General features: G+C 36.5%; 1 protein-coding gene across 2 annotated transcripts in view; it reads left to right on the top strand.

The window, feature by feature from the left end:
• The window catches only part of LOC111148745 (coiled-coil domain containing 50), a 65,088-nt gene that overhangs the window by 4,697 nt on the left and 36,326 nt on the right, over positions 1 to 24,065 (top strand). For both annotated transcript variants that reach the window (XM_022505543.1, XM_022505538.1), the window contains exon 2: positions 22,864 to 22,926. In XM_022505543.1, coding sequence (XP_022361251.1) covers positions 22,864 to 22,926 — 63 coding nt within the window. The remainder of the gene's footprint in view (positions 1 to 22,863; positions 22,927 to 24,065) is intronic.

The raw sequence follows: 24,065 nt of genomic DNA, 5'->3' as shown, positions 1-24,065 counted from the left end.
TGGTTTTGATTTTTCTTTGAGTAATAGGTTTAAAGCACTTATCTCACAATTTGGAAGTTGGAAAGAATCTTAGATACGTATTTTTTAAAAAAGTGTTTATATCTACTGTGTGCCACCTGTTATGCAAGGGTAGTTTCACAATAAAGCATGCCCTGTGGCGCATGGACATGATCTTCACTGTAGTGGAGAGGCAGTTGTGTAGAGTTCAAGGAGTTGCTGTAAAGAACCCTCTAAATTTATACTGCACCCCAAGTGCCTCTCACATAAAGGAAAAAGGAAAACTCTTCCAGTTTGTTGCTATGTACAAGGATGAAATACTTTCTTGTTTGAATTAATTTTTAAAAATGGATATAGCTATCATTTGTAAATTACGATTTTTTAATAAACTATTTTAAGTCATTGAATTTTTTTTAACTAATAGATACCTAAAGAACAACTTCCTCCATGTGTGAAACTGTCAAGTTAATTGATATTTAATCAAAGGATCTCAGAGTAGAAAGCATTAAAAACCACTAATCCCAACCAACCTCTTCATTTTCCAGAGGAAAGTCTTAGGGATAGAATGGGGAAGTGAGTGTACTGAACTGCTGAGGTTAAGTAGCTAGGAATTAGCACATTGGGGCTAGAATTAGAAACATTTAAAGCTGCAAATATTCTCTCCTATCCTACCTTCTCCCTCCTCCTGCATTTTCTCTCTTTTCTCCTACCTTTTCCCTTCCTTTTTCTTTCTTTTCCCCCTTCCCCTTGTCATCTCTCTTTTAAATTACTCTATACATACATCAGATTAATTTTTAATGTTTTTCATTAATACTATCTTATGTTTAGAACAGTTGAATGAAAATAATGAGAACAATTTCAGTGATGTTTTGACATTACTTTAGGGATAATTTTTGATATGAATGTTAATGAGATAATATAGGCTTTATTTTTTAATTAAAACCTTTTTTTAGGTTTTATTTTTGATTCATCAAATGAATTATTGAATCAAGTGTGGGAAGTCACACTCTTGCCTCAATGCTGTATTTAAAAAAAAAAAAAACAACAAAAAACTGCATGTCTTCTCTGCTGTATTCTACCTGATGGGGCTAAACTTTAAAGGCTTGGACACTTTGAACATATAGGGGAAATAAACTCAAAGAAAGCCATAGGCCATGGTTTTTCCACAGTCCTTGCCAGGGGTCTAGGAGTTTTTATTGCAATAAATGAATTTGCCTTAGTGATAAAAAGCTATGTGATATTCTGCTCATAAAGAAAGCGTTTATAGATACCACAAAACTTTAGGGAACTCTGCTTGAAATCCTAGTTTTCTAAGTACAACGAGCATATTTTTAAAATGAATCACTCTGAGTCATGGGGGAAAAACAAACCTATCATAGCTGTATTTGCAGTTTCAGAACTAGCTATGGAATGTCTGTTGAATTAATATTTTTAACTGATGACCCACTTAAAGGTGACCTGTGCTTCAAAGGTAAAATTAGGATACCCTAATTCTTGAATAAGACCTACAAAGGATAATTGGCTTATATATGCAGAAGGATTTTGGGGATTATTTAGACCATTTATCCCCAGATGTTTCAATTTAGAAACCACTGCAAAAGAGTTCCCAGATACTACCGTTAGACGTCATGACAAATGTGCACACACATACACACACACACCCATTTATTTTTACATCATTTCATTTACAAAAAATCCTCCACATACATTAAAGTATGTATGTATGCATATGATAGTTGGTAACCATATACACTAACATTAAAACAGTGAAAAGTTTCTCATAAACCAGAACAAGGTGTAATCAGTTTTGTTTATATATCAGTATTTTTTTTCCTTTTTAGTCAGATTTACTGAGGTATAATTTATTTACAGTAAAAACTCATCCTTAATTTACAGTTCTGAATTTTAACACATGCATAGTCTTGTAATTATTGCAACAGTCAAGAGCAGTACAGTTACATAACCCCCAAACTTCTCTACCCTTTTCCCCTGTCTCTCATTAGCCATTGATTTGTTTTCTGCCACTGTAATTTTTTCCTTTGCAAAAATGTCATATCATTTGGCTCATACAGTAAGTACCTTTTTGAGTTTAGCTTCTTTCAGTTAGCATAATGTATCTGATACTATGTTGTATGTATTAGTAATTCTGGTTGTTCTCATTGTTGAGTTCCAGTGTTTGGCTCTACCACAGTTAGCTTATCCATTCACTTGTTGAAGAACATTTGGGTTGTTTTCACTTTTGGTGGATATAAAGGCCCTGTAAACATTTGCATATAGAGGTTTTTTTGGTGAAAGAAAATTTTCATTTCTTTTGGGTAAGCACTTATGGTATGGTGGGATTGCTGGGTCATATGGTGAGTGTACAGCTTTATAAGAAACTGCCAGACTGTTTTTCGAAGTGGCTGTACCATTTTGCATTCCCACCATCCCACCAGCTCTATTTGCTCTGCATCCTTGCCCACAGTTTGCATTTTGCGTTGTCAGGGGTTTTTTGTTGTTGTTGTTGTTTTTGTTTTTTACTTTGAGCTATTTTAATAGGTGTATAATAATACATGTGGCTTTAGTTTGCATTTCTCTAATAACTAATGATGTTAAGCCTCTTATCTTATGCTTATTTGCCAGTCTTATATATTTGTTGAAGTGTGTGTTCTAAGCTTTTGGCCCCTCTTAAAAAAATTCCACTGTTTTCTTTTTATTGAGTTTTGAGGGTTCTTTATACATTGTGGAGTCAGGTCTTATATCAGATATATATTTTGCAAATGTCAATTGTTTTTAAACTTTGGTGCAACATTAGACTGTTCTTGATGGGAGCTTCACTATAAACACATTGCTGGCCCTACTAAATCTCTTGGATGTGGTCCCAGGAGTCTGTAGTTTTTAAAACCCAGATTATACATTTGGATTTTCCCAATGGACATTTGCAGTATACTGACAAGAATACCGTGGTCACCCTAGTGCAGGAATCCTCCCTACTCTCTAATTTCTCAAGTTTTTGTAGTGGCAACTCATTTCTCTGTCAGTGTTCAAGAATATTGAGCAGCATTTTTTTTTCCCTCTCTAGTAATTGGAATTTGTTCCTCTAGGGTAGGGGTCTGTAAACTGTGGACCATGGACAAATGCAGCCTACCCACTTCTTTGTTTTCACACAGCAGGTGAGCTGAGAATGGGTTTTATATTTGTTAATGATTGAAAAAAAAGAGAAAGATTGATGACATATGAAAATGCTATGAAATTCATATTTCAGTTTCTATAAGTAAAATTTTATTGGAACAAAACCATGTTCATTGTTTACATATTGCCTGTGTCTGCTTTCACGCTACGAAGGCTGAGATGAGTAGTTGTGGCAGGGACCATATGACCAGCAAAGCTTAAACTTTTTATTATCTGGTACTTTATAGGAACAAATAGTAGGTTTTGGGGGACCATTTTTGATGAAACTTTAAAAAACATCCTTATTTAACTTTTTTTTTTTTTGATATTCAGTTGTCACCATGAGCATCAGTTACAACTTTTCTTTAATATGTCAGTGTCATTGATTATTGCTGATTGAATTCCTATGATAGTGTGTTTTAGATTGATAGTGACTTTTAAAAATATAGACAAATCCTGATTTTTCTTTTTTTGGAAGAATAAATTTACACTCCATATATACTTCTAGGTACTTCAAAATTGATTCTCTAGATAGAAGCCATGTGTAAAGAGTATTTTGTATGTCAGCTCTGAGTAAGGGTCTGTGGGCTTTAATGAATGAATTGGATGAGTAAACAGATTCAACTTTTTAAATAAGTTTGCCTTTGATTTTTAGCTTATTGCTTATCACTGGCTCTCTTCAAAATGTGTTACTGACATTTGCATGAAGGAAGTGTTACTTAGTCTTCTTAGAAACTTCTATCAGAAGTACCTAGGCTGATTTATCACTAGGCTTTGAATGTTTAGTGTGTGATGAGTGTTTCCAGTCTCAACACAACTCCTCAGTGACCAAATAACCAGGGGAGTCTCCACTGGACTTTTTTGGCTTTTATTTTTCTAATGAGTCATAAAAGCTGAGTCACTTAATCCATTAACTTTACTCCGGGATTTTTAACTGCAAATAGAAAAAGTGTGAGTGGCTTATAAGGGTATCTTTGCTTCTTCACTGCCTCCCAATCAACAACAATATTTTTTTCCTGTTTTTTTTTTTTTTTTTTAATTGACTGTATAGAGGAGTCCGTAGTTTATTGCATTAACTACATTAATATTTTAGGAACACTTTTCTGTCAAATGCTTTAAAATATTGTTTTTTTTCTTTCATATTATGAGGGTCTGTAAAATACAGAATATTAGGGTTGACAAATACTTTCAAAAAGTCCTTATTGTCTAGATGGGAAACCTGAAGTAGAGAAAGAGACTTGATTAAGATTGTTATCGCCCCATCTGCACTTCTTGAGCTTGCTCTGACATCTGGGCCAACAGCTATTTGGAAAGAACTGCCCATTCTCAATATCTGTATTTACAGGTCACTTTCTGGCTTTGCCTACAAAAGGTCCCTTATCCTATCTATCCCTGATGGCTGGATTTTAACTGGACATGTCTGCTTCTCTTGTTTTCCTAGGTTTCCATGGTCAGACGTTATTTCAAATAGGGCTTTAGTGGACCCACAAAGCATTTCTTCGTTTCTTTTTATAGTTATTCCATTAGAGCTTCACAGAGCCGATCTTCAAAAGGTCATTTTGGCTATGTGTGTATGTTGGAGAGGAGTGATCGGAGGTTTAGAAATGGTTAGGGAGTTATGGATAGACCCCAGTTTAGTGTGCTTTTAACATCCCTGAAGTGCAGGAACTTCGTGTCAGTGACTCTCAAGCTTCCCATACTAGGAAAACTACTAGGCTTAAGACAGGGTCGCCAAAGAATTTATAGGCCAAACCCAGACGCTTTGTGAGTAAAAAAGGAGGTTTCTAATAACTTCATCAGAGTAGATGGATACTGGTGATCACGCAGCTAAAGGGGACATTGCTGAAATACCATGGGCAGTTGGATGTGACTACTGAGTGAAGTCCTTACTACAAAGCCTCTTCTGGATATGTGAAGTTTTCATTGGCACTTAAAACCTGGAGGGTACCTGTCTACCACAGATTGTCTCCAGGTTCTAAATTTGTTTTCTGTTTCATAACTGATTACTGTGTAAAACATGAAAACTTGCTCTCTAGATTGTAGAACAGAAATGACTAGGGTGTTGTTCAGCTGTTCATATTTGGGTTTATCAACATTTTATTTATCTTTTTTTTAGTTTACTTTCTCTTCCCTATTTTTAAAAAATATTTTATTTATTTATTTGACAGACAGATCACAGGTAGGCAGAGAGGCAGGCAGAGAGAGAGGAGGAAGCAGGCTCCCTGCTGAGCAGAGAGCCCAATGTGGGGCTCGATCCCAGGACCCTGGGTTCATGACCTGAGCTGAAGGCAGAGGCTTTAACCCACTGAGCCACCCCAACTTTCTCTTCCCTATTTATGGGTTCTCTCCCTATGTTCCCCACAAAATGGGGGGAACAGATGTTGAAAAGATTTATGCCAATTGAAGGGAGGTAAGAAATGCAGACGTTTCTAATCCTTGTTTACTTGGCAATATGTGATATGCCTCTCATTTTCTTTTTCCTTTTAAATATAGAAGGAGGCTACATTTTTACTCTATACACCTCTGCCAAGCATCTTTTTAGTAATTGAGCTCCTCCTATAATTATTTTGCAGTATTTGCTCTAGTTTACTGATACATTAAATCGTTCTTCCTAATTGAAATCAGACTTACAGTATAAAATTTAACTTCAGCAGACTGACTGCTTTCTGGAAGGAAATACCCTCAACCTAGACTTGTGAGACCTGGTTTCACATCTCCTGTTTACCACCTATTAGGTGTAAGAACTCAGAGATAACACTCAGTATCTCTAAGCTTTGGTTTTATTATCTGTTTATTGGAGATAATATATACTGTGCCTAATACCTGGGCTTGTGATGACAGTTAACTGAAGAAATGTATATGAAAACTTTCTGTAAAATGTAGTGGTATGCAATCAGGCTTGACATTACTATTCAAGCTGCCTTGTAATACTTGGAGTTTTTCACTTCTTCCAGACTGTTGTTCCTGTGAGCCCTGTTGCCCTGCCTGGAGTGAGTTTCCTTCTACACTGTCCAAATCTGCCTATTTCAACACCCCACCAGGCCTCACTCACTCAAGTGATCATTTTCTGTTAAGTCTGTCCTGCTTCTTTTTGTAATTTCTTCAAGCCTCTTTGAACTACTTATTTCTGTAAGCAACGTGTATCATTCTCTGTATTAATTTACTCCCTTTCTCTCAACATGAGACTGGTTGCTGACGAATTTCAATTTCTTTTTTGGATCCTTACATATAAGAGAGACTTCGGAAAACTTATCAGACTGTCTGACAGCTTGTGCTCAGTGGACAGACTGACCTGAGCTAGCTGAACTAATGACACTAGATTAAGACCTATTATCATTTGCGTGAATTCACTGGGGTAGGAATAGAGGACAAGGAACAAGTCACTTTTACTTTTTATTGTATTTTTTTCCATTTTTCAAATTTCCATAAGATGTTGATTGGTATCGAAGTTAAATCAAAGCCTGTACAACACAGTAATTTCCTTTGCAGACAGTGAGCTTACTTGTTTATGGATTGACTTTAGTTCTGTAAGACAATGCTGATAGTTTCATATTTTCCAGGAATGTTATATAGTATCATTTTGTCACTGTTACTAGAGCATCCAGGTAAGTTTCATAGATGGTGTTAGGTTCCATTCAGAATTTTTGTTTGCTATTTTCTCTCAGATTTATTTTGACATAAAGGGAGCAAGGTTCTTATAAACCTTTAACTAAACAGATAAGCATAATATGTATTTTTAAAGTTTTTGATTATAAGGGGAGATAACTGTGAAGAATCTGAAAGTTTTGGGTTGGAGACTAAAGAGATGGATGTACAGATTGCAAACTTGGAGTGGATTATGATCAAAAAAAGGTGGGAAAGCATGAGCAAGAAAGAGCTCAAAGAGTTTTTGCTTTGGGCATGGATATGTCCAATTGTGCTTAATTTGGAATGGTTGTCTAACTTAAGGTACACTGTTTAGCCTCTTTCAGCTTCTTATGATATATTAGGAGGTAACACTGCTTTCGAAACAGGCAGTGCTGTAAAAAACACATTTATAAGGCAGCTATTATTTCAACTAAAAAAAAAAAAACAACAAAATAATTTTGACTCCTTAAAAAAACAGTGAAGCAAGTAAATCCTGTAGAGCAGAAAGGATTTGGAGAACCTGTCTTCCTGTTCACAAATGCAGGCAGCCCCTGATTTTCTTTCACTTCCTCTGCAGGGGAATTACATGATAACCAAGTACACTGTAGAAGGTACTGAAGCCAGTTTCAGTAGCATTGCAGAGAGAAATCCAAGACATTTTAAGAACACATTCCACTTGAACTTGAAACATTTGGTGATCTTTCAGAAGCATTATGAATATGGAGGGCGCTCACTTTCCCTGGCTGTACTGTGATCATCTGGCCCCGCATAAGCCTTTTAGTTAATGGCACAGTTCACATTCATATTCGTTGGACAATAAATGACTGATAACATGGTCTAATTTTACACTGATACTGAACACCTTGTGAGAATTGCTAGTTGAAATAGGAAAAGAGTACTTTTTTTTTTTTTAATAAGGCACCAGATTAAATGAAAGGTTGTTTTAAGATTTATTGGTCATTGAAGCTTCTGTATGGAGGAATAAAAGCAGATGTTTGCCATTTTGTATTGTGGAAATAGTTGAACCATCAGCAACAGTGAAGAAAGCAGTATTTGGTGCAGGAGAAAGCACAACAGTTATTCTGTAGGGTAGTCTTTTTACAGGCTGTGATGATCACATTTTAGATGATACGCTTGTGTCCAAGAGACAAGTGTATATAACTTACTCTGAATCAAGTACATTTCATGCAAGCCTGTGTCTAAGTTGGATGAATCCTCTTTTTTAAAAGATATTTATGTGAGAGAGAGGGAGTTGCGCCAGTTCAAGAGAGTGGGGGGAAGGGCAGAGGGAGAAGCAGTTTCTCCCGCTTCACTGAGCAGGGAGTCGGACCTGGGGCTTGATCCCAGGACGCTAGAATCATGACCTGAGCTGAAGGCGGAGGCTTAACAGACTGAGCCATCAGGAGCTCCAAAGTTGGATAAATTCTTAATTTGGACTGTTTCCTTATAGCTCAGGACATTGAGGTTCTGATTTGGAAAGTGACTTGTCAGAGGTCACTTGGTAAGCTATTGACGGAAGCAGAACTAGAATTCTGTCAGGTGTCTAGGATTAAAAACTGGGCTCTTTGTATTTGTGTGTTTCTTATATGCTATAGTAAAGACATACTTCTATATATTGGGCAAGAAATATCCGTATTTCTTACAGTAAAGATATCAAAATGGCATGTGGATTTGGCAGAAAGCCTTCAGTAGAGCAACGTAAAGAATAGAAGTTAGTAAAATCCATCTAGTTCTAGGCATGCACTGTTTTTAATTTATATGTTAGTGTGTTTATATTTTGACCAACTATACCTCTACTTAGCAGTCTACCCTCCTATCATTCTTGATGTTGATTAAACTCTTAATTACATGACTTTCTTATATAATTCTACTTTGCTTTCTAACTTTGGACATTCAATTGAAAAAAAAAAGAGTTTGAGGTGATGGAGATTTTTAAACATTTTATACATACTGATTTTCCTTTGACTCAGGCCCACAATATGTGTAGGAAACATCCTCCTTCAGTTGGACATAGTTTAGAAAGAGCTATGGAAATGTAGTAAGCTGTTGATTACAGTTTAATTCTTTGCCAGGAAACATTTCTACACATCATTAGGTGAAGCAATGATTGCATATTCTATAATAGATTGTATGCTAGACAAGTGACTAGATCTGTGTTAATCAGTGACTTAGTTAAGAGACCTGATTGGAAGAAAAATACTTAATGGAAAATAACTATGGGACATAAGAATTCCTTAATTCTGATGCTGCCAATAATAAGAGGTTCCATGTATTGAGTTTCCTTTTATTGAGTGACAGGTGTGGTGTATTCCTTGGCTCCTCATGTATCTAATTTAGTTCTCAAGACATTTATTCTCATTTTACAAAGGAGGAACCTTAGGCTCAAAGAGATTACATAACTTGCCCAGAGTTTTATAGCCATTTAAGTAAGCAATATTTGAATCCTGATTCTATAGCTCCAAAGTTGGTTTTTTTTTCCCCCTCTGAAATACTCTTCACACAGTAGGAAAAGTCCAAAATGGAATAATGTTGCCACTTTATATATTCTTTATTTTTGTATTAAGGAAGAAATCTCAGCTTTCTCCTTATTGGAATTTACCTTTATGCTTCAGGTTTTGCTTTCTTCCCATAGTAGTGGCTGTGTTTCCAGCTTTTTTTAGGGAACTTTCAAAAGTTCACATCTAACTTTTAATTACCACTGAAGTGAATATAGATTTTTCTCAATATAATGATAATGACAATAATAATAATAATAATAATGGTGGGGGCTCCTAGGTGGTGCAGTTAGTTAAGTGTCCGACTGTTGGTTTTGGCTCAGGTTGTGATCTCAAGTTCTTGAGATCAAGCCCTACACCAAGCTCTGTGCTCAGGGAGTCTGCTTGAGATTCTCTCGCCCTCTCCCTCTGCCACTCCTGCTTGTGTGCACAGGCTTTCTCTAAAATAAATAAATAAATAAATAAATAAATAAATCTTTAAAAATAAAGTAAAATATTCCCTGTGATGAACTACATAGAGCGCTAAAGTGGTTGACAGAATCACTTTTTAAACTCTTGGCACAGCTCCCTGTTATTAGGGTAGGGATTTTCTAGGAGTGCTTTGAAACATAGGCTAACTTCTTTCAGTTTACTCTTGGGTTGCTTCCTTCTAAATAGACAGTATTTCTAGGAAATCTGATTTAAATGTAAGCCTACTTGTATTATTATTAGGAAGATAAATCTCTTGATCCTCTGGGGAGGCATTCCCCTAAATTCTAAAAAGGTACCCATGATCTCAAGATATCTTGTAGAAAAACACATGCCTGGTTAGTAAAGATGACCAAGTATTGAGCATATCAGAGTAAAATTCCAAAAATCTCAAGATTTACCTATTTGTTTTTTGTTCATACTTTTGGATTTATATGGTCTAAGATTATTGGAATTGTGTGTAGAGTTCTGACAAATGGTTACCAGAGTGGAACTGTGAGTAGTACAATTTGCTTTAAGGGAACAAGATTTAGGAGAATCTTTTCACCATGCCTGCTTATCCCATGGCTGTTAATTGAAACAGAATTTTGTGGGGGGGATTTTGAGTATTACTCTTGATTTTGTTTCAAATTTTATTTTTTTAGCGAGATGGAGTAAGAAGGGTAGAGGGAGAAGGAGAGAATCTGAAGCAGACTCCATGCTGAGCAGAGCCCTCTCGGGGCTTGATCTCATGATCTGAAATCAGGAATCAGAGGGTTAACCAACTGAGTCACCAAGGCACCCCTTACTCTTGATTTTTGGAAATTGAAATGTGTTTGCTAATCCTAATAGGAAAGAAAGTGCCAGCTAAAGTATCTCCTTGCAGAAGAGAAGTTGAAAGTGGAAATATCTGACTCAGGGTAAATAGAATTTGCAGTAGCTAGTACTTAAGGAAACTCTCTTGTCATATGAAGCCAATAAACCAAAATGGTTTTCTTTCCTTGGTGTAAACTTGTACTTAAGTTGGGTTGGATATGATCTTTTGGGTTTTTAATGGGCATGACTGGGTTTATCCTACTAGGGTTTAAGGAGATGGGTGGCTTTTCTTTCTAGGCTAAGGCAAACAGAGAAACCAAAACCATTTGAGGGCTGCCAAACCATTTGAGGGTTTGTTTAAGTGCCAGGAAAAGTGCCATTCAAGTAGTGGAACAACGAAGGTTGAAGTTTCCTTAGGGATACATGCAATCAAAATAAAAGCAATAAATTCTTACAATCTGGATATTCTTAGTGGAAAGTTGCTTTGAAAAATTCTGTCTGCTGCTGGCTAATCTAAGGGTATTTAAGTATTTTGGGTATTTTGAGGACTCCTTGTGGTTATCAAAGGTCTGTTGTTTTCTACATAGAAATTCTGACTATCTCCATCAGAATAATTTGTGAATACTTTTTTTTAATGTATAAATTTCCTGTAGTACTGAAGTACTTACAATGGTTGCTGTCACTCCCATATTTCAGGTAGGCAAATGGAAGTTGTATTAATTTGTTCAAGATTATTCATCTAGTGAGTGTTAGAGCCAAGACTGTAATCAGAGTGAGAGTACTTAGTTATACTATACTGCATCCTTATGAAGTGAGTATTCATGAATACAAGTGCTCTATGTAGTATATTGCAGAAAACACTTCATTTTCTAAATATAATTTTTTTAAAGATTTTATTTATTTGGGGGTTTGCTGGAGAGGAGCAGAGTGGGAGGAAGAGGGGCAAGCTGACTCCGCGCTGAACAGAGAACCCGATGTACTGCTGAATCCAGGATACTGAGATCATGACCTGAGCCAAAACCAAGACTCCAAAGCTTAGTGGACTGAGCCACCCAGGTACCCTTTTAAGTGTAATTTGGTAGTCATCTTTTTATATTCAATTAGGAAACTTTAAATCCATTTAAAACATAAACTGAATCATTTTAAAGCAGGAATGATTTCTTTTAAATATTTAGCTGCTGTGTAAATTCATGTATTTCTGAATTGTTCTGAAGTGGAGCGTCCACTTAAAATGTAATTGTTCTTTAAGGAGTGCACCAAAGACAGTAAACTTAGGAGAATCTTCACCACCTTTCATCAGTTTAATTTTTCAAGTTCATTTGAGAGTCATGAATGTACATTTGCTTATCAGAATGTGAAGTTCTTCAGTGTTTGGTAAGTATATATTAGTGATCTGGTGGGTTTATTCAGTAGCAGGTTTATTTCCCAGAATTGAATTCCTTTAACTGTATTATCCTTTCTGAGTGGAGGTTTGCTTATTTTGTTTCTGTGACATATTATCTACAGGGTAGTTGTTTGATAAATGTAGAAGAACTTTTGATTTTTTTCACTCTGCTGAAGTTAGCAAAACCACTGTCACTTCATGGTTGAAGAAAAAGAGAAATACCGTACAAGGATTTTGAAGATAAATCAGTGGCTAACACAAAACCAATAATATATTCAAAATCCTTGGTTGCCCATACTGGTAAAGTGAGCTCCATCTGTTGGTTTAAATATAAGTGCCTATGCCCGTGTGTGTACATACACCATGAACGATTAAAATGGCCTTGAACGCTACTGAATGATCCGGTTGTCTAATTAGCAGTAACTTATCTGTCACACTGTGATTATTGTTTAGTGCTGTCCAACAGACCTTCTGTGATGGTGGAAATGTTCTATATTCCACATTGTCCAAAATGGTAGGCATAAGCCCCATATAGTTATTTAGCACTGAAAATGTGGCTGGTGAGACTAAGGAACTAAATTTTTAAAATTTAATTTTAGTTAATTTGAAAAAATAGCTACATGTGAGTAGTGGCTACCATATACAGTGTAGGGAAAAGATTGTAACCCTAGTGGGTAGAATAATGATGGATCAATAGAACATACAGATTTGGTCTAGTTTGAAGAAATATTTTCTAACATGGGTTCCAACATTGGATGATGTAGATGTATATCATATGGGGTTTTGAAGCGAACCTCACTTATGATCACTTGGTGGGAATGCAAGGACAGAACCCAAACACCAGTTTGTTGGGAAGGCAGACTAAGTGACCTCTGGGTTGAGCTCATTTTGAGATTATGGGATGCTTCTTAAGAAGGAAGGAAGCTCAGTTTCAGTGATTTGCATTAGTATTTAGATCTTCTTTTTCTGAAAATAGACAAGGTCTGAGTTGTAACTTTTCTTGAGTAGCTTTTTTTGTTACTTCCAACACAAAAGTTTGACTTCAGAGTACCAATCCGTAAAGCTGATGCCTGCAAACATAGGAAACTTGTGAGGTTGTCTGTTTGTGGATATTTTTATCTTTTATGGTAACTTGAGTCAGATATTTCCTTATGGGAAGTCTTACCCGACAGTTCTATAAGGATGGGTAAACATTGCTCTGTTTATATCCTGCTACCTTCCCTCCTCCCACTTTCTTACTGTTCCTCTCATTCTCAGTCTTTTGCTCTGTCAGATGGAAATTTCTTGACTCAGCCATTTTCACTTTTCCAATAAGTTACCCAGTTACTCTGTGGTCTCTGATAATGATGTAGATGGTTTGTGATATTAAAGTAGTACTTCTGATTTGAGGACTTAAATTATCTCAGCGTTTTCAAAACCCACTTGCCTGCAATCTAGTGTGTCTGTGGTTAACTATAATATAACTACTTGCCAAACAAGTGGTTTGGATTACTAGGGTTTTTATTTAACTTTGAATTTGGGGGATTAGGGGGAAAAAAAAAAGTCAGGAACCGATTTTAATAAGTTGCATCAGAGTGAAATGTTGGGATTAAATAAGTTGTTTTGCTTTTAAAAATGTCTCTTTACTATGCTCAGTCCTGTGCTTTTGTTGAAGATGGGTGTGTGTGTGTTTATAGGCACATGTTTAAAAGCTCATGCTTGAATTATTGATGATGTCCATTATATAATTTAGTGCTTCCTATTTAAGTTCTAGCGTTACAACAATTTAGTTTCATGTTTGCTGCCAGGAAAACATTTCTATTTGGTGAAGAACTGGTGTTCTTTCTTTTTTAGACAATGAAAACTGAGCAACTTTCATAGTTCTCTGCTTGCTTTGGTTCTCAGGAAGAACAGATACAAATTAGGGATCTATGTAGAGTTTATATTTGCTAGCCTACTTTTTTCCTTAATAGTAACAAAAAAAAAATTTGGTTCTCTAACCATAAGGAAAGAGTATAATTAAACTGAATCAAGAAAACATTGCTAGTGCAGCTTATTTTTTTCCTAGTAAATATTTGTTTCAATGTTTAGAGCTGAAAGCTAGATTAAAAACATATATTTTTTTTATAAAATACTTTTAAAAGGATTATAAATAATAAGACTATAATAAGACTTCCCTTCATGGTAGGTAAATTGGAGAATATAGAGATGCTTAAAAAATAAAATGAATGATACTGTAATTCTGTAGTACATAATCAGTATTGGGATTTTGATGTTTACCCTTCCTAATATTTTATGAAGTTGAAAAGACAGGTATGTCACCTATAGTCAAAAAGGCTCCCAGGATTAGCCCATATAATGGAGAGTATCTTTCCTTGTGCTTAGTTCCTATGACAAGCCGCATGGGTAGTCAGCTATCTATAGGGTGTGTAAAACAACAATTTTCAAAGTGCCATTGTTTATACAAATCACACCCATCTACCAAAGCTGGAAATAGGATCAGTGGATAAACGCTATAGATTGGCAGGCTTTGTCCATCTGAAGACCATTTTACTTATAGTTATTTACAGGGGGACTGCATTGAAAGGGAATGGGGGACTTTGTTGAAAGGAAGTGGGCTTCTTGGGGCTGAAATATTTAAGAAGATGGTTATTTGGGCAGGATAAGGCTGGACTCAACAACTGCTAAAGCCCTTTCTGATAACCAGTTTCTATAATTTTAAGAAAGTGATGAATCATCACATTTTTTGAACGGTGTTTGAAGTTCAGAAATATTTGAAGAAGTTGGGGAACCTGGCCTATCATCCAGAGCCTTTATTATTTTTAGAGATATTCACATGAGATTAAGATTCTTGATACTGTAAGACAGTTTGGTGCTCTCACCAAAGCGGTGGCTTTAGCAGACAAGGTATTTGGTAGAACTTTGCAGAAGATCTTGAGTTACTCTATTCTGGTTCTTGTAGAGGTTTTTATGGGAAGGGTAGCTCTCTGTCCTTCAGTAATGTTTATTGCAGGATAATTCACCTGGAAGACGTTTTCCTTTTACAAAGATCCCTCAAGTTTCCTCCCCATCTTCTTCTTCTTCTTTTTTTTTTTTTTTTTGCTTCTTCCGATGTTGACATGTTTTTCATTTACCTTAATTTACTAACATTTTCTAATTTTCAGGACTGTTTGGCAGTCTGCTACTATAGAGGATTTCTGAAGACATGAGGAAGTTTTTCTCAAATATTTGACTCAGGACACCAACTCTAAGATCAGAATCAGCACCTTAGTACAGATTGCATTCTCTGCTTCAAAATGCCATGTACATCCTATGCATTCTGTCGGGTTATTTAGCCTAACACATATCCTCCTGTATGGACACATTTTTCATAGTCTGGGGGTCTAGTCTTAGAAATAATACTTATTTGTGTGATCCTTGGCATTGTTATTCCAACTCTCATCATTTCTCCATTAATTGAATTATGTGTTTAATTGTGGTCTAAAGGGACCAACAGTTGACCGTTTGTCTGAGTGTGCTACCTACTTAGATAGTCTAGGATTTCTAGATATTCTAGGTTTCTACCAGCTTCTCTGTCCATTATAATGCATACAATGTATCTGAAATTTGGGTGATGGAAGCAGAAACCCTTTACTGTTATTTCATTTTATTTTTAAGATTTATTTATTTATTTTAGAGAGTGAGCAAGAGAAGTGCAGGGGGAGAGGAGCAGACTCCCCGCTGAGTGGGGAGACCGGCACAGGCTCGATCTCAGAATCTCTGAAATCATGACATGAGCCGAAATCAAGAGTCCGACACTTTACTGACTGAACCACCATGCACCCCCCTCCGCCTTTACTGTCATTTTAAGTAATGTGAGTAGACATGCTTCTACTCAGCCTTTTTTCAGGTGAGCTGGAAGGTGAGGATGGCTCACACCTGCAAAAAATACAGTATTTTATTGTACATCATTATTTGTATTGTCATTTTTCTTCGAGCCCTCATTTCCACAGGTATTTATTTGAAAATAATCATCTTAGGCATCGTGATAAATGTTGGAGAGAAAATGATCCATGATATTTTTCCTGCCTTGCAGGATCTTGAATGTATACTGGGGAAACAGATGGGTAAAGATAATTATGATTAGTGCCATAGTACTGTATTTACTGTATGCTGTGAAATCACTGCGGGGGAGAGAGGGAAGCCTAGCTGGATCTACTGGGTGTGTGAGAGTCAGTTGTGATGGTTTTGGTTTTATTCTGTATGATTGGATAAATAGAGAAATGACTTTTGAATGAGGGTTTTGAAAGTTGATTATGAATTTTTGAGACAGTGGAGAGGTGCCTCAGGCAGACACACACACAATCTGTGTTATGACTAAACTTCCTTCAGACTTGCAAAACTTTCCCATTCTCGGTGTTCCATACCCACACCAACCAACTGAAACATAAACCCAAACTAATAACCATAAAAATCCCCAAACAGTTGAAAGGTTGGTTAATAGTACTTGACTCAATCATTTGTACAAAATGTGTATAAAAGTCTTAGTCTTTCATAAAGCAATTACAGAAATCTATGTGCACTCTGCAGGTTAGTAAGAGGGGCAGTTATACTAAGGATAACTATTACAGAAAAGTGTATCTGACTTAATTATATCATGGGTCTCTTCTCAGAAAGATCCTCTGTCTTCCAGACAGATAGTATTACCATAGTATATGGGATAGGACAGGAGATTTGGGGACTTGATCGGAAAAGTAGGTCTGCCATAGGCTACTTTGACTAGGAACAAAGTAAATGAGGACGGAACACAAGTGTCATTTACCAGTTTTTCATTAGCCAAAATTAGGTGCCACTTACCTCCTCCTGTCATATCGTACTTAGATTTTGTTAATTTCAATAGGTTGGACATCTAGGGACACTAAAAATCAGAAAGATCAAAGGTTTCAGTTACCCTCTATTCGCTAGTAAATTAATTGCTTAAACATCACTGAGATTTTATTCTCATTGTTTCAACCTTCTTCCTGATAGGGAAGTTTCAGTTGTCAGAGTGGTCAGTGACTCAAAGCTATGTTTGTTATTTTGGGACTCATTATTGGGGCAGATGGTTAAAAAAGTGTCCAGTCCACAGCTGGGCATCCCTAAGAAGCTTCCAGGCTGATGGTGGTGGTACTGGGGGTAGGGGTTCATTTTGGTGTTGGTATTAGTGGTGGTGGTATTGGTATACTCTGAGTTCCTATGTATGTAAATTTTGTTTGGGGTGAAAATGTTGAGGACTTGTCATTATGATAACTGTTCACAGTTTTTCCTGCATCCCATTTCTCTCTTGCTCTTTTATTAGAGCTTTAAATAAAGAAAAGAGACTCTTCTTTAATACATTAGGGAGACGTTCCTTTTTTAAGGCAACAAACACAGGCATAAGGGTTTACATATGTTATTTCTTCATTCAAATTGTCTTCAGCATCTCATGGACACATTAGGCTGAAATTCATTAATACTGTCTTTGCAAAGGGAGGGAAACTCACTAATGTTGGATGGAAACTGGAGGAGATGGGGGGAGGTGGTTAGATCCCAAAGGGAGATTTTCCTCAGAATTTCTCAACATACTCACAGCTGAGGGATTTTCTTGTAGATCACCCATGAAACACTGAGTGAAAAGAACTTTTACTGCCCTTGTTTTTCAGAAGTGAACACAAACTGATTGCTAGAGACTTATTTTGGGGAGATAGTGAGACACAGTTAAGTGATGTCACATTTTTATTGCTCTATTTTGGGACTGGGAATCCATCTTCTGAGCACATGTACCAGCCTTACCTAAATTATTTTGTATCTGCAATTTCAGAGAACTGAATGCAGATTTGTCTTATTTACTATTTAATAATATCACTTTTTTCTGACATAATGAAATATAGACTCTTTATTTCTCCATAGGACTTCTTTGAGCAGAAATATTTAGGGTCAGAGGAACTTGGTTTGGTTTCCAGTTCTTTTGTTTATTTGTTGGGCTATCTTGGTCAAGTTGCTTTATTTCTCTGAGCCTTAAGTTTCCTCATAAATGAAATGAGAACACTGATAAAGCCTTTACCTTCAAGTGGTTAGGAGGAATAAATGTGAAAGTACATTGTCATGAACAGAGTGCTCCATCAGCATCAACTGTGGCTGCTTGTCGTTACCAAACTTTTCAAGACAAAATGTGTGTCTGGGATATCATCGTCATTCATAGAAGCTGTTTTCATGTGTACAGAACAAAGGAAAGCGAGTGTCATCCCTGCTGTCAGTGTAATGAGTATGTATTCCATCTGTTGCTAATAGCATTTACGCAAAAATAACTCACAAGCTGTACCAGAACATAAAAGGCAATCCAGACACAGTTGAAAGAAGTAGTTTCTAGTGAATGTATTATTAACCCAGGCATTTCTGTGTGGGTGGGAGCTTGTAAAGATTGACTCATTGGAATTGTATTTTCAGAAAGTTTTGGAATGTGGGTAAAAGGACAAAAGGGAAATGACTTCTTCACTCTTTTTATGGTTTGTAAGAGTTAAATGGCCTCTTCACTGAGAATACCTACCCCTTTTGCCCTTAAGAATTTTAATCTTACTTTGAAATTTGTTTTGTATGTTAGTTACTTTAAGGTTCCTTGATACTTCTGCCTGAGTCACTGTCATTCCTTATACTTACCTCCAATTCATAACAAGCATAACTCCTCCATATTTATGCCTTCAAAGAATATTCAGTAGGTCTTTATAACATTTATTAAATTATATTATGTTTATGTACCTTTTTGTCATCTCTACCTTCTTGATAGCTTGAAGATGATTTATTTATCCTAAAAGAGAACTCAGCAAATGTTTGTTGAATGAGTATGTTTACTAAATACATGCTATGTCATTTATTTATTTAGAAAGATTCATGAATGAATGAAAATCTCTTCAAGGAAAATGGATGAGGGGGAGTGTGTGTGTGTGTGTGTGTGTGTGTGTGTGTGTGTGTATTTATATATGTAAAAATCCCACGTATTTCTGAGATTTGCTTGGCTTAATGTAAACTAATTCGTTGTATATTACATGTATATATCTGGATTAAAAGAATCACTAAAGCTATTTCATTTAATGGGAATGGGGAAGATTTCTAGTTTTATTTGAAAATTTGGAATTTGAAAATTTTACAAGTCTCTGTGATGCTCTCACAACAAGCTGTTGTGTTTTTTTACTTTGTTGACCAGTGTTTCTTCATTTTTTTTTTTTTTTTCTGTTAATATCTCTTGAAGTGTTACTGCATGCTGCATCCAGTGCTAATTTTGTGGAAGGTGCAAAGATTAGTCCCACAAGATCCCTGCCCTGAAGAGTTTGCAGCTGGTCAGGGAGGCAGCTGTGTATTTGAGTTGATGGATAAATGTGTTTCTTTCTGTTGGTCCTCTTCAGAAGCAAGGAGGCAGAGTTACATGGTTATTAGTTTTCAAAAGAGACTTAGCTACCATGCCCTAATTGTGGGGAAAATGTTTGGGGTTAGAGGGAAGAGGCCGGAGGAACATTGAAGTATGAGTAGGAATGAAGGAGAGTGATGGTGTTGCTTTACTGGCAAGATCAGCGTGAAATTTGGATGAGTCAAAGTGAACATAGGAGGGAGGAAGTTTGAGAAGTGGGAGGGTAAGAGTTCAGGGCCCAGTTGTACATCTTAAATATGCCTGCAGGGAAAGGTAGTGTGGTGAATTTATGCTGTTTACCCTCAGTACATTTATACTGTTTACTTCAAAGTAGATTAAGGAAGGAGCAAAGATCTAGGCTCTGAACTTGGCCTGGCTGTGAAATTTTTCTGTAATTGCCCATCTGATTACTGATTTACAAAGATGGCTGGATGTGTGGTTGTTTTCCAGCTTGTAGTAGAATTATGGTGCGGAGAATATAGAGGCACATCTTGGAAGGAACCAGAGTGGATGCAGAAGAAACTGTACTGAACACACAATACTTGGTATAAATGAGATTGTATACTTGGAAGTTCTTAGCAAACTCTGAAGTGCTAAGTCATCGTATTGACAGTACAATTCTGTGTATGTGTGTGTGCACTTCCTTGTAGTCTTTGAAGATCTTCTAGATTCTCTTCTAACTCAAGCCATAACCCATATATACTGTGAGAAGATTTAGGATCAAATCATAATGACTGAATAGACTTTGTACTTTTTGTTTAAATATCAAGAAATCATTGTGAAGAGTCATTGCTACAGTAACCAGTAATTCATACACCCCTTGTACCTGTTATGTCAGTGTGTCTCCATGTTTATGATTTAGCAGTATTTGCTGTTGATGGAATTAAAGATATAGATTTTTTTAAAGTTTGTATTTAATTATAGAATTTAAAATGTAATACATAAAAAATTACAAAAAGCAAAAGAAATACAGAAACCGACAACCTATTGGTCAAATTTAATGGATGTTAATATTTGCCTTATTTGCTTTAGTCTTCTCTGTTTTGTTCATAAAGCAATAGAACTCCATCAGATATAGCAGAGACACTTCTGCCTTTGCCTCTCTCTGTAGGTGACCATGATTCTAAATTTAGTATGTGGAAAACGTATATTTTTATTACAGGTGTTTATATCCATAAACATTATGTTTTTACTGTTGCACTGACTAAAAGAAAAAATATGAAATTATTTCAGTTCTTCACGTGGTTATCCCTGTGGAAAACTGTAATAATTTTATAATTTTTAAATTTTATTCAACATGACATTAAAAATATATAAAATATATTGTTTGATATAACTTTCTGCCCTGATCACATAAATTAAAGTGGCTTTTAAGTGTTTTTGACCGTAACCTACAGGATGACATATGTTTTACATTATGACTTAACGCATATCATGTATATATAATGTATCTGTGTGTGTGTATGTGTGTGTTATGTGTGTAAAACTGAAAAAGTTTCTCCATACCATAGTTTCCCTTACTCTGTATGCTATACTCTATTTTCTAGCGTATTCATTTTTAAATGCTTGTTTTAGACTTAGTAAATTGTTTTATGACCTAATAATAAGTTGCCATCCTTGATATGAAAAATATTAAACTTAATAATTAATCTAATCTTAATCTAAAATTAATACTGACTTTAGTATATAGACATAAACTTTGATAGTATAATAAAAGCACTTCAGATAATAAGGCAGCATATTAAAATAGCATTCTTTTGCACAGGATTTGATTACATTCATTTGGCTGATTCTGAATATTTGTTTTCTGTAAACTAAATCATGCATGTTTTGGGCACTTAATCAATTAATATTAATTAGCTAAGCATTTTAGGGAATGCATGTTAGTCAATATTGAATATCTCCTTTGGTCTGTTCCAGCCTCCCGGTTTGTCTGAAGTCCAGGAGGGCTGTCATAGTGTCAGGAAAGGAAAGAGCTCTTGCTGGCACAGTCACTGACTTCTCGCCTTGTCACCAACAAATTGCATATAGCCTTAATAAGTCCTTTGTTCCCTCTGACCCTCATTTTCCTCACCTATTAATTGAAAGGGTTAACTAGCTCATTTTGAAAGCACTTTCATTCTGTGAAACACAGACTAGGATCTGGGCCACAGTTGTTAGAATTTGCTGAGAATATATCTGATGTAAAAGAACAGGACTTCCTACTGGAAATTAATAGTTTGGCAGTTGCGTTTGAACAAGGGGTAAGCAGCTCATATGTAGCTTGAATGGTTCTTAGATAAAAATGATTTGTAAAACCATTTTGGAGTAACCTCAATGTCCAGGATCTACCTCCTCTTTTTACTGCATTATTTCTCAGGGACAGAGCTACGTGAATGTATGTGTCAGCATATGTAAGTGCTAAGAATGGCAAAGACGTGTTTCTTTATTCTTTGTCCTCATAGACAAATCCAAAGCTGCAGAAAGAAATCTATAACTTCTGGTATTCCTCTGGTAGTTTTCTGAGTCCTATATATTGTAGTAGTTTATGGCTTTGAGGAATTTTCCTTTTTCATGTGAGTTATGTGTTTGGAATAGAGTAAAAAGGTATCACCTAAACTACTGCCCTTCAAACAGACAAATAAAAAGCACATTTCATGATAAGAGTCCTTCATAAGTATTGTATTGTTTTATGTATATGCTTATGTTAGGAAACAAGAGTTTGAATTGCAGTTTGGGGTAGAATGGACCTTGGAGACCATCTCTTCCTGTTTGCTTCTAAAAAGATAGGCCAGTGAATGCTCCTGCCTTCATACTTAATACTATGCCAAGTAAATCTAATACTTGGCATAGTATTAATAAGCCAAAAAAACATGACATCTCCAAATCTTGATCTCCAAATCAAGACAACATTAGGGGTAGATTTCTGTATCCCCTAAAGTTCCCATTTTCTTTTGGTTTAAAGATCCATTCTAGGAAGCTCTACATTTAGACAGACCTAGGGAGCCAGTTCTAACTTATGTCTGAGAGTGTGGACCCATTAAAGAATGTGATTATCCTTGACTTAGAGATCTGTTCCTACCCGAGGGACTAATACAGGTATATTTTTTCCTTTGGGAACCAGGATGTCAGTCTCTGGGAGAGGATCCCCTCAACCCCAGATGACTGTGGCAAAGGCTAGACTGCTCTTAACTTCTCTGACCATGCAAGAACTCAGTTTTCTCTCAGCTGCAGTATGCAGAACGTTCTTGACTCTTGTATTGTGGTAACAGTTCTTGCCCTCTCTTAATAGATGTGGATTAGAATATCTGGACCTCTGGGTTCTGATTCTGTGGTTAGTATAGTTAGGCCAGGGACCAGAGCTAATCATTATTTTGTGACACCCTGTGCTTGGCACTGAGCAGGTACTATGTGGATTTTTGTGAATGAGGACTTGATACTAACTGGTCACTCTTTTGCATTGCATGTTATAAACTTGATCAGCCTAAAATATTTGAATTAATTTTTGAAGTAAACACAGTTCTCTTTTTAAGATATATTAAAATATTACCAACGAGTCTTGTTTGCTTTTCTTCCTTCATCCTCTGCAGTGTGCCGAGACTTTGCTGTCTTAGAGGACCACACCCTGGCCCACAGCCTGCAGGAACAAGAAAGTGAGTAATGGCCCTCATTCTGTTCTTCTGTTTGCTTTTTTAGTGGTAGCTTGAGGCAGGTTTCTTAGGGTGAGGCAGGAGAGAATGGAGTCACCAGGCCACACTGCCCTTCCATCCTGAGGAATTTATCTAGGCAGATGTCACTGGGTGGAGAGTGAAGTTCTGGGTATTTTGAAGCATGACAGCTACCAGGGAGGAGAACACTGTTGGTTATGTGGGAGAAGAGGGACTTGAACCTTTTCTTTTACCCTAATGTTACTGGAGAGAGACACTCTCTGGCATCTGTTCCTTCCCCTAGAATAGGGGCCTAAACATCTTTCCAGGCACTGGCGGTACCTAGATTGTGGATTTTTCTTAATATTTATGTAGCAGAGAGAGTCAGTTATCCTATGGTTTCACTTACTTGTGGAACATAAGGAATTACACAGAGGAAATTGGGAGAAGGAGAGGAGAAGTGAGTTGGGGGAAATTGGAGGGGGAGACAAACCATGAGAGACTGTGGACTATGAGAAACAGACTGAGGGTTTGGGAGGGGAGAGGATTGGGGGGTTGGGTGAGCCTGGTGGTGGGTATTAAGGAGGGCATGTATTGGGGGGCGCCTGAATGGTTCAGTGGGTTAAGCCTCTGCCTTCGGCTCAGGTCATGATCCCAGGATCCTGGAATCGAGCCTGGCATCGGGCTCTCTGCTCAGCACACAGCCTGCTTCCCCCACTCTCTCTGCCTCCCTCTCTACCTACTTGTGATCTCTCTCTGTCAAATAAACAAATATAATCTCAAAAAAAAAAAAAAAAAAAAAGAGGGCATGTATTGCATGGAGCACTGGGTGAGGTGCGTAAACAATAAATTTTGGAACACACACAAAAAATAAAATTAAATTAAAAAAAATTATGTATGTATAGAAGCTAAATCTAAGTTATGTGTGTTATACAATAGTACATATTTGTCAGTATGTAATTTGAGAATCATTTATGTGTCAGTATAAAAATTAAGTATTGAAAAATGTAGTTTATAAAGAGAGTATCAACTGGTGGAGCAGAAGGAGCCTTGGCCTTGGCCTTAGAGTATGTGTGGAAGTCCTGGTACTACCACTGTTTCACCATGTGACCAAAGGCAAATTACTTAACCTTTCTGGTCCTCAC

The sequence above is a fragment of the Enhydra lutris genome, unplaced genomic scaffold, assembly GCF_002288905.1.
Source record: "Enhydra lutris kenyoni isolate GAN:26980312 unplaced genomic scaffold, ASM228890v2 scaffoldscaffold2, whole genome shotgun sequence".
In the NCBI taxonomy this organism is placed as follows: Eukaryota; Metazoa; Chordata; class Mammalia; order Carnivora; family Mustelidae; genus Enhydra; species Enhydra lutris.
This window is presented reverse-complemented; position numbering and strand designations above follow the sequence as displayed.